Consider the following 16,026-nt stretch of genomic DNA (forward strand, 5'->3'; position numbering starts at 1 on the left):
TCTGTGATACGTGTGTCACTGGGCACATCCTAGTTTGCCTGCCAAGTCTCAGTGCCACCTCCTCCAGGAAGCCCTCCCTGGTTCTCCCAAGCAACACCAGCCTACATGGACACTCTGTTTCTTCACTGGGCAAACTTGCTGGAGACGGTCAATGTCTTATTCATTTCAGCATCTCCAGGACTTGGTGGAACCCTCTTCAGAGGGCTGGTTAATACGTGTGATGACTCATTTCCCAGGTTCCACCCATTCCCTCATGCATTGTTCTCCTGCCAGTCTCATGAATTCTTGGAACCTGGATCACCTTTCTTGCCCTTCCTGGTGGGCATGCCGGTCCCCCTTCCCCAGTAATCAATGCTGTGTCCACTGAGATGGCAGGCCACATGACCCCGTGACTGGCTTGTCCTTGCTGGTCAGAAGCTTTCCAGGAGACAGACAGAGAGCTCAGCGTTGGAGGTAGCAGAGTTCTTAACTGTTTTATGTACCATTAATTCCTCTGGTGTTTCATGAAGAATATGAACTCCTCCTCAGAATGATATTTTCAAATGCACAGTAAAGGGCACATTGATCACAAACCCAATCAAAATAAAAAAAGTGCTTATCAAAATATTGGAAAATGCACACATACGTCTGCACTGTTTATATAGATGACGTGTTATGTGATATAGGTATACATATCAATATCAAGATCTAATGATGTAGGTCTAATAACTACCATAATTTAAAAGTGATGCCCAGAAGTGATCATTTGAGATGTCTTGTCACCACTGTAATGTGGTTAGGAAATACCTGTGACTTCTGTTGGTGACACAGTTGCAGGGATTCCCTATACCACTTGGGGTTTGTGGCTCACATCCACAGTGAGAGGGGCTGCTCATTCCCAGTTTGAGATCAGGAAAACTAAAGAACACATCTTTTGCTATCCAAGTCTAAGGACACCCTAAATTCAGCCAAGGACCCCAGGTTAAGAAACCCTGAGTGGTGGTGGAGAGGCATGGCAGACAAATCATTTAGAGATGACAGCGATGGCAAGTGGTCAGCTTCTGTGTGACTGTTGATTGGTTTACAGGCAGCTGGGTGATGGGGGGGGCAGTGGACACAGCACTGTAGAAGGTCTAAATTGGAACTCCTCAGGTATCACTGGTATTGAGATTTGACCTGACCCTTCCCAGGCCCAGGGGCGGTTTCCTCATCTGTAGGGTGGGAAAGGTGATTTTTGCTCACAGGTCGCTGGGACCACTCAATCTGCTAATACGGAGGTTCATGAATGCTTGTTGTTAGAAGACAGTGGTATTGGATGTCTACAGAGAACATGCCACACACAGTCATTCTCTCTCTGCCATTGCATAAACCCCAAAGTCTGATCTGCTGTCTGACCTTGGGCAGCACCCGTGTGCTTGCTGGGGAAACCCTTTCTTGCTGAGTCAAGGTGAGTAAGTACGCCCTGCTCCCCCCCCCCCCAGTTCAAAAGAACAATGCCAAACCCAAATGGCCTTGTTATTTTATTAGAAGCATATTTACATTCCCAGAGTTACCTTTGCAGAGAACATTTTACAAAAGTTTTATATAAACTTTGGAAACTACATAAAAAATAACTTCTGTCCTTCATAAAGAGAAAATATAAGTTAGTCATATTTACTCTGCTAAAAATAGAGATAACATTTCCGTCTGTCCGTTGCACAGAAAAAGTTAGCATAGGGCATGAGGAATACTGCGTGGCCTTCTCGACCATGGCTTTGCACATGGGCCCGTCTGTGAGGCTGGGAGGCCAGGCCAGCCGTCATTCAAAAAGGCACAGGAGCGCTCTCAGCCACCTCCTGAAGGTCAGGGTCGAATGAGTGACAACCAGAGAAAGGAACGGGGTTGCGCACAGGGAGGGGCACTCAAGATGGCCGGAAAGGCCTGAGACCAGCAGAAACTGGCGTTTCTCCCAATCCTCATTCTCAAGTCAGAGAAATACTGTCAACTGTGCACCAAACACCCCTGCATGACCGTGTCTGCCGGACTCTCCTGGGGACCTGTCTCTCTCTGCGGTCACACGGCCGCCAGTTCGCCTTTCCCAGCCCCTGACACCCAAGAGAACAGAAAGAGACGACTGATTCGCTTGTCCCACTGCGAGACCTGAAAGGCCACCCTCCAGGTCAGATACGGAAGCAGCTGGACGCTCACTGACCAGAGAACCACTGCCTTCCCGGCCTCCTGCGCTTCCTGATGGCATAGTGAGGATTTGGGAACCTTGGTCCCTTTTCCTGTTCAATGGCTGCCCCTTCCTTCCCAAGCATGCAGTTATCACCAGTGCTCAGAAAACATCAGGGACTGCTTCAGAGGAACCAAGTATCGAACCCCAGCTCAAGAGGTGACAGAGAAGAAAGTCCTTTTGGGTTGTCTCAGCCATCTGTCACCAGCAAAACAGCACCCCGACTGCTCATGCCCATCCGGGTCCTGGACATGAACCCTGCCCAGGTGTTGGTTCAGAGCCGGTGTCTTCCTGAAGAAGCTGCACGTGGCCTATACCCTTGGGAGCAGCAGTTAGAAATAGAGGTGCAGGGCGTCTGCACGCTGGTGGCGGTTGGTGGGCAGCATCTGGAGAGGCCAGCCCAGGACTGGGGGGCCACACCCCACTGGAGGCTTAGGCCCTTTGTTGTCCGTGTTCCTGGAGGGGCAGGCGTCCCATCCCCCACCACAACCCCATGCCTTTTCTCCTAAAAAGTCCAGCGACCGCCAGGCCTGTTTGAATGTAGGCTGGGACTCCTGGACACGGGCCTGGGCAGAGAAAAAGGCCCCTCCAGGGCACCTGCAGATGGGGGCAGGGGTGGGGAATGGAGGAGGGAGGGGTCCTGCAGGGAGAGCCTGTGTGGGACCCCGCAAGGGGCACGCTGGCAGCCCGGCCTGTGCCTTCTGCTGGCCTTTGGTGCCAGCACGTTCCCTTCCAACTGTTCCAATGGACACTTCCGGTGGCGTGGCCCAGGTGGCAGGCCCATTCCACCCACCTGGCACAAGAGGCCAGGCAGGGGCCAGCCTGCGGAGGCGCACAGGGAGGGGCACTTGAGATGGCAGGAAAGGCCTGAGACCAGCAGGAGGGACATCTCAGGACTCCCCATTCCCCACCCCTGCCCCCATGTGCACAGGGCCTGGGGAGGCAGGGAGAGGGGACACTCAGCCCAGCTGGCCCTGGCCTGGCCCTGCTGGGAGTGGAGAGAGATGTCAGGGTTCCTGTCTGACGTGGCAAGGAATCACTGGAAACCACCAGGTGTGACGAGGGGGATGAGCCATGGTGGCCTCACAGGCAAAGCTTTGTCCCCACAGAAAACACAACTGTGTTTTGGCAAACAGGAGGGACCTCAAGGCCAACAGCACACCCACTGCTCTGGGACCTGACACCACCACAGCCCAAACCACTTACAGCCTGATGGAACCGGGGACACACATGAGGGTCAGGTGACACACAACTCCCTGCCCTCCAGGGACAGGTGGGGGGCCAGGACACTGGGCAGGTCAGACAGGCTTGGGGCGGGGGTGGGGGCAAGGGCAGAGGCTGGGTTGGCCCTGGCACAGGAGCAGGAGGGAGGGGTCCTGAGTTACGTGTTCACAGAAGGTGGGACCCCGCAGGCCCCGCAGCCCTGGCCCGGGTTGTTAGGACGCATCCGAAGCGCCGTACGGGAGGAACTTGGAGGTCTTGCTCGGGGTGGTGGGGCTCGGGCACCCGGCCTCCTCGCCCAGCTTGAAGAACATCTCCTGCTCCCGCTTCTTCTGATTCAAATCCTCTTCCAGAGCCTGGGGGACAGAGGGAGGTGGCGGTCAGTGGCCCCTGCTGGCATGGCTTTCTCTGAAAGCCCCTCCCAGACCCTAGTGCCTGTAACTAGGTCCTGCCCTGTCCCCTGCCAGAGGCACCTCCTTCCGCTACTCCCTCTCGGGAGCTTCTCGCGGGCTGAGGGACACAGTTTGGGGAAATGCCATTCTAGAAGGGGCAGGGCCAGCAGATGCAAACCTCCGGCTGGAGAACAGTCAGATCCATCTAGAAAAACTCAAGTTAGAAGACAGAGAGTTCAACAGCGAGGTGGGCAGAGATGTCAGGGTGACAGTGTCGGAACCAGGGCCCGGAGCCACAGAAATCACACAGCTTTGTCACAGGACTGTGCCTTTCAGGGCCCGAGTCTAAAGGTATGTTAGGAGCAGAGTCTCTGTGGTGCAAGAACCCCAGCCCTTTTTTTATTTTATTTAGAGACAGATCTCACTGAGTTGCTTAGGGCCTCTGTAAGTTGCTGAGGCTGGCTTTGAACTCCCGATCCTCCTGCCCCAGCCTCCTGAGCGGCTGGGATGACAGGCTCACAGGCGTCTCCCAGGAAGACTTCTTAAGGGCTTTCTAGTCATCTGCATTCAAGTCAGACAGGAAGCAAAGTAGAGTGGAAGGAGCACAGGCTGGCCATTCAGACCGCCTGACAGACCTCCCAGTTTTTCAAAGGAAACCAGAAGTCCAGATTTTTTTTTTTTTTAATGTAAAATCTCCACAGAGGTTGAGAATCTCCAAATAATTCTGTAAGTCACTGTTGGCCAAACATCATGTGTCCGTCAGCTATCCCAGCCCACAGGCCCTCAGCTCATGACCTCTGCTCTAGGAATACTCAGTTAACAGTAACAGGTGATACTTTGTGAGCACAGAGTGGTTTAGCAAGTTACCTGAGATCTAACAGCTAGGACAGGTCAACCATCCCTTCTCCAAAAATCCCAAATCCAAAGTCACTCGAAAATCTGTAACTTTGTGGCAGAAGTAAAGTTTGTCTTGCTCTGAACACTTTCAAGTGCCGGATGTGATGCCACAAACGGGAAATTCCATACCTGACCTCACAGGACAGGTGGCTCACAGTCAAATGACAGGTGTGTGCTGGAAGTCTCATATAAAATTACCCTCGGGGAATTTGGCAGAGCTCTTGCCTAGCCTGTGTGAGGTCCTGGGTTTCATTCCCAGCACTACAAAAAACAAAAACTAAAACACCAAAACACAAAACCAAAAATACTCTAAAATTACTTCTGGGCTCTGTGTATAAGATAAACATCAGGGCTGGGGATGTGGCTCAAGCGGTAGCGCGCTCGCCTGGCATGCGTGCGGCCCGGGTTCGATCCTCAGCACCACATACCAACAAAGATGTTGTGTCCGCCGAGAACTAAAAAATAAATATTAAAAAATTCTCTCTCTCTCTCTCTCTCTCTCTCTCTCTCTCTCTCTCCCCTCTCATTCTCTCTTTAAAAAAAAAAAAAAAAGATAAACATCAAACATAAATGGATTTTGTGTATTTTGTGTTTAGTCTCTCATCCTGTCCCCAGTATACCTCATTATACATAGGCAAATATTCCAAATCAGAAAGTCTAAAACACCACACTCTGGTCCCAAACATTTCAGATACAGGACATGCAACATGTGGTGGTGAAGCCAGGACCCCATCCACACCTGTCTGGCTGCAACACCCACCACGGCTCATAGGCACGGCTCTGTTCCACCTCCTCTGTGCCAGCTCCTAAGGCCACTTTCAGCAATCCCCTCCCTGCTGTGAGTCACGAGGCAAAGACAGTGGGCTTCACAGGCCACACACTTTCTATTCCAACTGCTCAGCTGCCATCATGGTGCCAAGTCAGGTACAGACAAGGCATAAGTGACCAAGCACAGCTGTGCTCCAGATGTGGCCCTCAGGCAGCAGTGTGTGAGCATCTGCTTCAGGGAAGCAGCATTATGTACATTTTATAATTGAAAAGGCAAGGCTAGGCGTGGTGGCACATGCCTGTAGTCCCAGCAGCTTGGGAGGCTAAGACAGGAGGACTTCAAGTTGGAGGCCAGCCTCAGCAACTTAGCGAGGCCCTCAGCAACTCAGTGAGACTCTGTCCAGTGGGGATGTGGCTCAGTGGTTAAGTGCCCTGGGTTCAATCCCTGGTATGAAAGAAAAGGCAAAGTTCAGGGGTTCGGGGAAGGGGCTTGACTTGTCCCAAGGCCTCATTATGAGTTAACAATGATCCAAGCAATGTGTATTGACCCTACCAGGTGTTCTGTACTTACTTGAAAGAAACCTGAATTTTTTTTGGGGGGGGTACTAGGATTGAATTCAAGGGCATTCAACTACTGAGTCACATCTTCGGCCCTATTTTGTATTTTATTTAGAGACAGGGTCTCACTGAGTTGCTTAGTGTCAAGCCATTGCCGAGGCTGGCTTTGAACTTGCGATCCTCTTGCCTCAGCCTCCTAAGCCCCTGGGATTACAGGTGTGCACCACCACGCCCGGCTGGAATCTGAATTTAAAAAAAAAAAATACCACACAGTATACAATCATTTTCTCAAGGGAGGGGGATCAAGGCTGCTGGTTGGAATACAAGAGCATGCAAGACCACGTATTCCAGAATGAACACCTTTGCCCCTGGTCATTCCAGCAGCAGTCCAGGGAGCTATTCACAGAAGAATTCTACAAAGCATTCTGCAGTGGCAGCCTCCCCAGACAAAAGCAAATGCTAGCGCCCCAGCCACACACCGGTGCCTTCCCAGAGCCCAGGCCCCCCACAAGGCATCCAGGTCTGAGGAAGCTGCCGAGGTCAAGAGATAATCCATTTTCACTCTCAGGGTACCGATGCCCAGGTAGGAGCACAGGTGAGAGCTTACTGCCTGAGGCCAGGGTCCACTCTCAGTAGCAGGAACATTATTTAAATGTCAAGTCTCAGAATGCAGCTATGGCTACAGAAACCCAGGAGCCTGGCCCGCCAACAGGAAGGTTGGACCTGGCCGGCTTCCAGCCAGAAAGATCCCATAGCAGGAAGGGAAGCCTTAATTCAAGGACCTGCCAGGCCACTGTGTGGCAGAGGTGGACAGCTGTCCCCTGTCCAGACCACAGGCCCAGCAAGCAGAATGGATGCCTGACGCCTGAGCAAACCAGGACACACGGGGAGGAGATCAAGCGCAGTCAGGGCAGCTCCTCCGAGTTTAGGAAGGGGCGTGTCCTCTGCCTGCGGGCTGGTGGTTTTCTTTGTGTTCAGATTGTATAAAACTGACCTCTCCACTTAGAAATGACCCCACTGAGGCCCCATGGTGGCTCATCTTACGTGACAACTTGGCGAGGTCATGGCTCCCGCTGGCTTGGCCAAACATCAGCCCAGATGTCACTGGGAAGGTGTTTCAGGTGTGACTGACATTTGAACCATGAACCTTTCAGGAGAGGCAGATATCTCCGTAATGTGGGAAGGCGCATCCAGTTAGTGGGGCCTTCAGAGAAAGGAAGAGGGAGCTTCACCTCCAGACTCCTGGGCCTCAGGACTGCACCTGCCACTCTTCCCAGGGCCTCCAGCCGGGGCCCGCCCTGCGGACACCACGGTCACCAGCACCCACAGTCCCGTGAGCCATTGCTTTCCTTCCCTTTCTTTCTTTTACCGGCTGTAGAATGACACGGCACTTTTATTCACTTATTTTTACATGGTGCTGAGGGTCAAACCAGGGTCTCACACGTGCCAGGCAAGCGCTCTGCCCCTGAGCCCCAGCCCAGCCCACGTGAGCCATCAAACAAACCAACGTGGCTGGCCACAGGTCCTGACGTTGCTGGCCAGCAGGAACTTGTAGAAAGCAGCACATAGGGAGGAAAAGTGGGAGCCCCCCGCCTCCCTGATCCCATTCTGGTCTAAGCCACCATCATTTCTGGTGCAGGTCACCCAGCAGTTTCTGTCCAGGCCTGTCCCTCCACCTGGGTCCCTACAGCAGCAGAGCCTGTGCCGCCCAGTCCTCCCCCCAGGACCCTCGGGAGCATCCTGTCACACAGAGTGAAAGCCAGGCTCTGCCCAGGCCCCGACACTTCGGCCCCAGCTCCTGTGGCCTGACTCCACCACTGACACTGGGCTGGGCCTCCAGCCTCCTCGTGGCCTCTCAACCATGGCAGGGCCTCGCCTCAGGGCTGTTGCTATTTCTGCTTTTAAGGCTTGGAGTGCCCCCCCCCCCAGGTGGGGAGCCCCTTCCCTCAGGCCTGTCAGTCACCATGCCCTCCAGAGGTTTCCTGCCCACCATCTGAGCCCCCACCCTCCCTGATTCCCTTCCCTGCTCCTTGCCCTCTGCAGGGTCAGCTCCCTGAGGGCCGGACCTGTTTGTTCCCTGTGGGATCCTCAGTGTGAAAACCCTGCAGGGCACTTATCTCTTGCCCAGGAAGAATTTGTTGCATGGAAATAAGCAGCGGATGAATGGCCAAGCTAACGATGGCAGACCTCGGTGATGATCTCATGACAGGGGCAGGGACAGGGGTCCTCAGAACCCAGGATAGTCACCTGCACAGTCTAAGCCAGGGTGGCCAGCAAAGGCCTGTGAGTACTGAATTCCTGGCAAAGGGAACGGTTTGGGCAAAAGCCCAGCAGAGAAGGAGGGCAGCACCCATGCTGCTGGGAGCTATGTAGGTTCTGAAGTCAATCAGAGCCGGGGTGAGACTCACAGGTGGAGAGGCAAGAGCAGTGGTTCTCAAAGTGTGGTCCACGGACCCCCTGGGGAACCCTTTGGTCGTGGGGACCGTCACTGAAGCCAGAAAGCTTTTCTGAACAGTGATACATAATGTGTCCTTTTCACTATTTTCACATTTGTTCAAATAGTGCAAAAGCAACAAAGGGTAAAACTTCTGGAGCCTGAGGAGAAGGTAACACAACAGCACCTCATCACCATGTACACAGAGCTAAAAAAAAAAAAAAAATGAAATAAAGTGTGTTTTCAATTTAAAAAATAAAGCTGGGCTGGGGTGCAGCCCAGTGATAGACCACCAGCTGGCATGAGCGAGGCCCAGGGCTCCATCCCCAACACGGAGGGGAAGAAAAAGCCAATATCCTGGAAATTGTCTCGAGCACCAACAGGAAAGCATACCTTCGTGTTCTTCAGGGACCTGGTGCAGCGCGTGGGCTGTGAGCCGAATCGTCTGCTCTGTCGTGGAACATCATCTTTATTTTTAAAAATGACTAACCGTGAATGTTTAGCACACACTTCCTTGAAAAGGAATAATCAATTCAAGGAAAAGAACTAATAGTGTGTACAGGATCTAAGCAATCCAGCAAAATCTACAACTTTGGAAAACCGGCATCCACCAGCCTGAACTTGATATTGTCTCAGCACTTAAAGATCATTCCAGGGGCTGGGGATGTGGCTGAAGCGCTAACGAGCTCTCCTGGCATGCGCGGGGCACTGGGTTCGATCAGCACCACATAAAAATGAAATAAAGATGTTGTGTCCACCGAAAACTGAAAAATATTAAAAAAAAAAAAGTGCTTGGAGCACTGGACAGATAGCATTAAAAAAAAAAAAAGATCATTCCAATGAGGTCAGCAGTGATATCAATGGACATGACTTTTTTTTTTTTTTTTTTTGGTACTGAGGATTGAACTATGTTGGTGACCATGCAACCAGGGCTGGGGCTCAGCAGTAGAGCGCTCGCCTGGCATGCCCGGAGCATTGGGTTCCATCCTAAGCTACACATAAAAATGAAATAAAGATTGTGTCCACCTAAACTAAAAAAAAATAAATAAAAAAAAAAAAAAAGAAGAAGAAAGAGAGGGGGAGAGGAGGAGAAAGGAAGGGAGAAGAGAAAAGAAAAAACGCGTTGTCGCATTCTGGTGTTTTATCAAAGAATATACATAATTATCTGAAAGGCTATTGAAACACCCCTCCCTTTCCAAACACATATCGTGTGAAACCAGATTTTCTTCATAAACATTAACCACGATAATGTATCTCAACGTGCCACTCGCCAAGAAGAGCCCAGCCATCTGCTTCCAACTGGATAGCAAATAGACTTGCTGAATGTACAACAAGGCCAATCTTCTCTCCAATCTAGTTTGGAAAATGTGATCATTTTCACCAATATGTATTATTTATGTAAACATGTAGTATTTATTATTTGTGAGTAATAAATATAATTTTTAAATTCTCAGCTAAAATGCTAAATATCCATAAAGATAAACACAAAGCTTTGGGGGATTCTGAAATACTACTTGTTTTTTATTTTGGTACTGGTGATTGGTACTCAGTACTCAACCTCTGAGCTACATCCCCAGTCCTTATTTATTTATTGGTATTTATTTATTGGTATCTGGGATTGAACCCAGGAGTGCTTAAGCCACTGAGCCACATCCCAGCCCCTCCTTCCCTCCCTTCCTTCCTTTCTGTATCAGGTATTGAACTCAGGGGCACTCAACCACTGAGCCACCTCCCCAGCCCTATTTTGTATTTATTTAGAGATAGGGTCTCACTGAGTTGCTTAGCGCCTCGCTAAATTTTTGAGCTCAGCCTCCTGAGCTGCTGGGATTATAGGCATGTGCCACTGTGCCTGGCCCCCTCTTTATTTTTTGAGACAAGGTCTTGCTAAGATGCTTGAAGTCTCCTAAGTTGCTGAGGCTGGCCTTGAACTTGTGACCTTCCTGCCTCAGCCTCCCAAGAAGCTGGGATCCCAGGCAAGCACCACTGTGCCTGGATCTGACTGACTTTCAAAGTGTCTACAGGCCCTAGAACCAAAAGACTTAAGAATCACTGGGCAGGTGATGGTTGGGTGCAGATGGTTGGGTGCCAGAGGGCCACAGGGGCAGGAGGATGATGGGCGGGGGGCAGCAGGAGCTAGCATGAGTTAGAGGGCAGTTTGAAGAGATTGGGGTGCAGAGTACAGCTGCTCAGGACGGCAGCAACAAGGGAGGGAGACAGGGCCTGCTGAGCTGCTGAGGCTGGCCTTGAATGAAGGAGGACGCAGTGCCTGCCCAACACACTGGGGCCCTGGATTCCATGCCCAGCACCGAAAAACATAAATAAATGAATGAATGAATGAATAAATAAATAAATAAATAGAAATACAAGACCAAAGGAGGCCAGGCGATCTGGATGCAGAGGAGCAGGAAGCAGGATTCCCTAGGTGACTCCTAGGACCCAGCTGCTGTCCTCCTTCCCCTCCATGAGGGTGGGGACCTACAAAGATCATCCCACTCCTTACAAGGACGGAGACCACTGGGGAGCCTAATCCCATCACATGGCCCTATTTTGTTGTTGTTGTTGTTTTGTTTTTGTGGCACTGAGAACACCCAGGGCAGGGCAGGTGCTAGGTCAGTGGTTGGTCACTGAGCCACATCCCTAGCCCACGTAGGCCTTCTAAAAGAGTTTTCTCCAGCTGGTGGCAGAAAGGGTGACAGACTTGAAGCAAGAGGAGGCCTTGCCATATGGCAATGGAGGGCCCAGGTGGAGGAATGCAGGTGGCCTGGAGAGCAGAGAGCAGGTCCAGGCTGCGTCTTGTAAGCAAATGGGGACCTCAGAGCTGGAGCCTCAGGAACTGAAGTCGGTCAAAACCTGAATGAGCTCACAAGTGATTCCTCCCCAGAGCCACCAGAGGACAGCCCTGCCCAGCGGAGCCCTTGGCTACAGCCCTGGGAGACCCTGAACAGATCACCAGGCTGCAGTAAGCTCTGTTGGCCACACGGCCAAGTGGGTGGCCTTTTGGGTTTGGTGGTGTTGGGGACTGAACGCTGAGGTGACAAGGCTAGGCAGGAGCTCTGCCCTGAGCTCCACCCCCCCCCTTCCAGGCCGTGGCCACCTGTTACACACACTAGAGAACTAACTCAGAAAGTGACCCAGCAGGGCCGATTCTGACCTGGTGACGCCTACAGGCTGGGCTCTGAGACATGGGGGTCCTCCAGCCTGTGAGACGGAGCTCAGCAGACGCACTGGACCTATGGGCAAGGAGGCTGCTGCTCAGAGGGGGACCCCGCGTCGGCTATTACAGCTTGGAGAGGTCCCTCTCAGACTCCAGACCCACTTTAGGGATGCCACAAAGCAAGACTCCACCAAGGGACGGAGACCTCTGCTGCCCGGGGGGACACCTGTGGCCGCCCCACCTGTACCTTTTTGCGCGGCCGCAGCTTGTCCCTCCACTCCTTTAAGTGCTGGTTGTGGCTCTCGTCCAGGGCCTTCAGCTTCTGGGCTTCATGCTCCACCAAGAGGTGACATTTTTCATTCTGAAACAAACACCAGGTAGAACGGGCGTGGCCATCAGAAGGCAGGGCATGGGGCATGGAGCCCGCGGTGAGGGGCTGGCGGGCGCCACCTCACTGGCTGTCACTTCTTCCCTGGTTTTGAGGCAGGTCTTGCCGGGGTGCCCAGCTGGCCTCCAATCTGCACTTCTCCTGCCTCAACATCCTGGGTTGAGCCTGGCCTGATTCAGGGTTCTAAAGTGTCTGTCCGAAGCCCCACTGTGCCCTTCTGACCCCCTGTCCTTGATCCTAAGCCTCATTTATATACAACTGTATTCATGGAAACGCATGCGCACCAGAGGAGCCCGGGAACCTTACACGTTAACAGTAACTGCTCCTCTCGCTGCGCGGTGGGATATGCAGCGAGGCTGGTGCTTTGTTCATTGTCTGAATTTTAAAAAGTGAACATATAGTTTAATAAACCAACAAAACCCTAGCCCTACACATGGCATTCGCCCTGATCCCACCACACGGAGGCCCACGTTTAGATAGACCTGCTGCCGGCTCTGCCCGCCGTGGCTCACTGGAGGTGCGATTCCAAAACCCCACCCCCTCCGGGACACTGTGAGATAAGCCTCTTAGCAAAGAAGAGTATTGTGCATAATATATATTTTTTTTACCTTAAATTGGTCATCTTATTTAAAAAAAAATGTTTGTAGTTGTAGATGGACAGCATGCCTTTATTTTATTTGTTTATTTTTTTGTGGTGCTAGGATGGAACCCAGAGCCTCACACATGCAAGGCCAGCACTCTGCCACTTAGCTACAGCCCAGCCCTATGGATATTCTTTTTAATACTTTTTTAATTGTAGATGGACAAAATACCTTTATTTTATTTATTTATTTTTATGTGTTGCTGAGGATTGAACCCAGTGCCTCACACATGTCAGATAAGGGCACTGCCACTGAGCCACAACCCCAGCCCCTGCACATAATATTTTTAATACCTAGAATATCTCACGATATGTATTCATCAAGTTTACTTAAATATTCCCGTATTTTTAGCCACTTGGGTGGCTTCTGATTTTCACTGTTGTAAATGACACCATATCGTCAGGCACAGTGGTGTACATCTCTAATCCTATGTGCTTGGGAGGCTTAGCCAGCCTCAGCAACTTAGCTAGGCATTAAGCAACTAAGCGAGACCCTGTCTCTAAATAAAATACAAAATAGGGCTGGGGATGTAGCTCAGGGGTTGAGTGCTCCTGAGTTCAATCCCTGCTATCCCAAATAAATCAATAAATAAATATGGGCTGGAGTCATTTGAGTCTCAGCACCACATTAAAATAAATAAAATAAAGGTATTGTGTCCAACTACGACGAAAAAAATCTAATAAATAAATAAATAAACAAATAGATAACGCCATGTAGAACATCTGTGCTACAGGCTGAGCTGTGTTCCCCCAAATTCATGTTGAACCTTAGCTCTTGAGGTGGTAGGATCTAGAAAGGAAGCCTTTGAGAGGAGGCTGAGAAAAGTACCTTTATGCGGATACCGCAGTTCCACTGGGTGTGGAAGCAGAACCCTTGGGGTTCTTATTTTGGGTTTCAGGCTAATGGTTTGTGGGAGTTTAGGAACCAGCTAGTTAGAAATAATCCTCCTAGCAGCCCGGTGACCCCCACTGCTCAGCCTTCACAGGGGTTCTCAGCTCTCAATGCACCCCATGAGGCAGGGATGGGAAACGGGGTGCAGGAATGCGAGTGGCTTCTCTAAGCCTCACAGACGGCTGTAGCAGAGCCCCTGCCTGGCAGGCTCCAGTGATGTGATGCTCCTCCCTGCCTCTTCAGAAGCTGCCAGAAGGGTTCAATAGCCTGAGACATTTTCTGAAGCCCAGGGCTCTCTCAGTGTGGCAATGCCTCACTACACCACAAGGGGGCTCCATGTACCAGCTCGTGGCACTGGGAGCCTCCGGAAGGGAACCTCTTCCTGGCTTGCAGATGACTCTGAGCCCCGGGGCAAACCCAGGGGCCAGGAAACCTGAGGAGGCCAGGGGTTTCCACAGGAAAAGAAGTCAGCGGAAGTGTCTTTCCCAGACACAGTGATGACTGAGAAACCTGCACATGCCCCCTGCCAGACCCTGGGCAAGGCACCGTCCACTCCACCATCTCCTTCGCAAGTCCACACCCAGCCCTGCAGGAGAGGCATTGTCACCCGCTCCTTGGCCACCTTAGGGATGTGAAACGCAGGGCCTAAGGGGGTGATTGCACAGCAGGCTGGCTCAGCCTGCAGGGCTCTGAGACAGGCATGGGGGGGGGGGCCCCCGGAGGCGGCACCTGTAGCTGCTGCAGCTCACTCATGTTGCTCTCGCACTGCGCCATCATGTCCCGCATCTGGTTCTCATGCTTGTGTTGCTGCTGCAGCCTCTCAGACTTCTGCCTCTTCTCCTCCTGCTGGGAGAACTGCAGGAGAGGGCGGAGCCTCAGGACCAGCCTGGGGGACTGCCTGCACAGCCCTGCCCAGCAGCACCCACTGCTCAAAGTCCTCGGCCTTGGTGGGGACCTGGCCCCTGCCCTCAAGGAGCCCCCAGCCACCTGGTAGGGACCTGACAGGGCAACGTGACCAGTGCCAGGGCAGGTGTGCAGGCCCAGGCCCAGGGCTCCTGCTGCAGGAGAGGAAGGGCTCACCAGCAGAAGCTGGAGGAAGGGTGGTGACAGCCTGCAGCTCACACCTCGCTGCCTCTGTCCAGCGGGCTGATTCACCAGGGGGCTAAGGAAGCTTCCGGGCCATGGCTTGGCCTTGCCTGCCCTCCCAAGACCTGTGCACATTTTATACCATCCCCCGAACTGCAGAGGCACCAGGCCCTACAACGCTGGGCTGGTCCCAGCCCCACCTGCTTGATCTTGTCGCGCTGCTCAGCAGCGCTGCCCCCGCCGTTGATGTGCAGGCTCTTCTTGTACATGGCCATGCGCGTCTTGCCCTCACTCCTCTGGATCTTGGGCAGCCGCGCCTTCTCCTGCTGCTGCCGCACCTTCAGCTGCTCCAGCATGCGCTGGTTGTAGCGCTGCATCTGCTCCCGCTCCTGAGGGGGACACAGGGACGAGTGGCTGAGGTCAGCTGAGCTCCCGGCACAGGCACAGGCTGTGGTCAGAGGCCACCAGGCTTACCTGGGAATCCCAGGACCACGTGGCCAGGATGCTCAGCACAGCAGGGCTGGTGCTGGTTCACTCCTATTGGAGGGCATTTCCTGCACAGTCCCTGGCTTAGGTGGGCTGGACTTTACAAAACAGGCAATGGCCTGCACTCAGCAGAAACCACAGTTTGCAATATGAACTTCTCTGGGCTAGTGACATGCTGTCTGTCACACTCAGGATGCTGTCAAAGACGCTGATCCATAGCTCCCCAGCAGCCACCATGTGATCTCCAGGGGAAACGACCCTACTGCACACTACTGCAGGGCAGCGCCCCCAAGGTGGGATGGTCGGGAGGTCAGGTGCAGGGGGTGCACTTCCAACCTCCGGTGCTCTAACTTGTGGTGATGGACTCATGGGGTAAGGGAGGAGCATCGGCAGTGCTAAGAGCGATGGATTCTCACCAGCTAACGGACGATGGTGCGCCCGCATCGCCTAATGTCTCAAAGCATGGCACACACTAGAGGGGACAGGTCACCATGATGTCACATATAAATTTACATGCACTCCTCTGTTCATTGAGCAGTGCCGGGGATCAAGCCCAGGGGTGCTCTACCACTGAGCCACATCCTGAACCCTTTTCATTTCCCACTTCAAGGCAGGGTCTTGCTCAGTTGCTGAGGCTGGCCTTGAACTTCTGATCCTCCTATCTCAGCCTCTGGAGCCACTGGGATTATAAGCATGTGCCACCACACGACTAAATTTATATTTTCAAGAGCCTTAACAATTTTGAATTTCCCCCTTCCCCTGATACCCACTTGCATTTCAGCAGTGCCCGGGCACCGGCTGCTCAGGAAGCAGCCTGACAGCATGCCGGCTCCATCTGTGCCCGGGATAGGGAATGGGAATCACCCACAGTGGCCGTGCATCCAGACCTTGGTTTACCTGACACTGTCCCTACTAA

At 52.5% G+C, this 16,026-nt stretch overlaps 1 protein-coding gene across 1 annotated transcript in view; it reads right to left on the minus strand.

The window, feature by feature from the left end:
* Window positions 1–1,486: 1,486 nt before the first annotated feature.
* Stk10 (serine/threonine kinase 10) overlaps window positions 1,487–16,026 on the minus strand; it is a 110,021-nt gene continuing 95,481 nt past the window's right edge. The window contains exons 16-19 of the mRNA XM_013362337.4: window positions 14,825–15,013; window positions 14,268–14,393; window positions 11,866–11,979; window positions 1,487–3,771 (exon numbers count right to left, since the gene is read on the minus strand). Of these exons, the coding sequence (XP_013217791.1) occupies window positions 3,631–3,771; window positions 11,866–11,979; window positions 14,268–14,393; window positions 14,825–15,013 (570 nt within the window). The 3' untranslated portion in view covers window positions 1,487–3,630. The remainder of the gene's footprint in view (window positions 3,772–11,865; window positions 11,980–14,267; window positions 14,394–14,824; window positions 15,014–16,026) is intronic.

Source organism: Ictidomys tridecemlineatus, chromosome 1 (genome assembly GCF_052094955.1).
Source record: "Ictidomys tridecemlineatus isolate mIctTri1 chromosome 1, mIctTri1.hap1, whole genome shotgun sequence".
In the NCBI taxonomy this organism is placed as follows: domain Eukaryota; kingdom Metazoa; phylum Chordata; class Mammalia; order Rodentia; family Sciuridae; genus Ictidomys; species Ictidomys tridecemlineatus.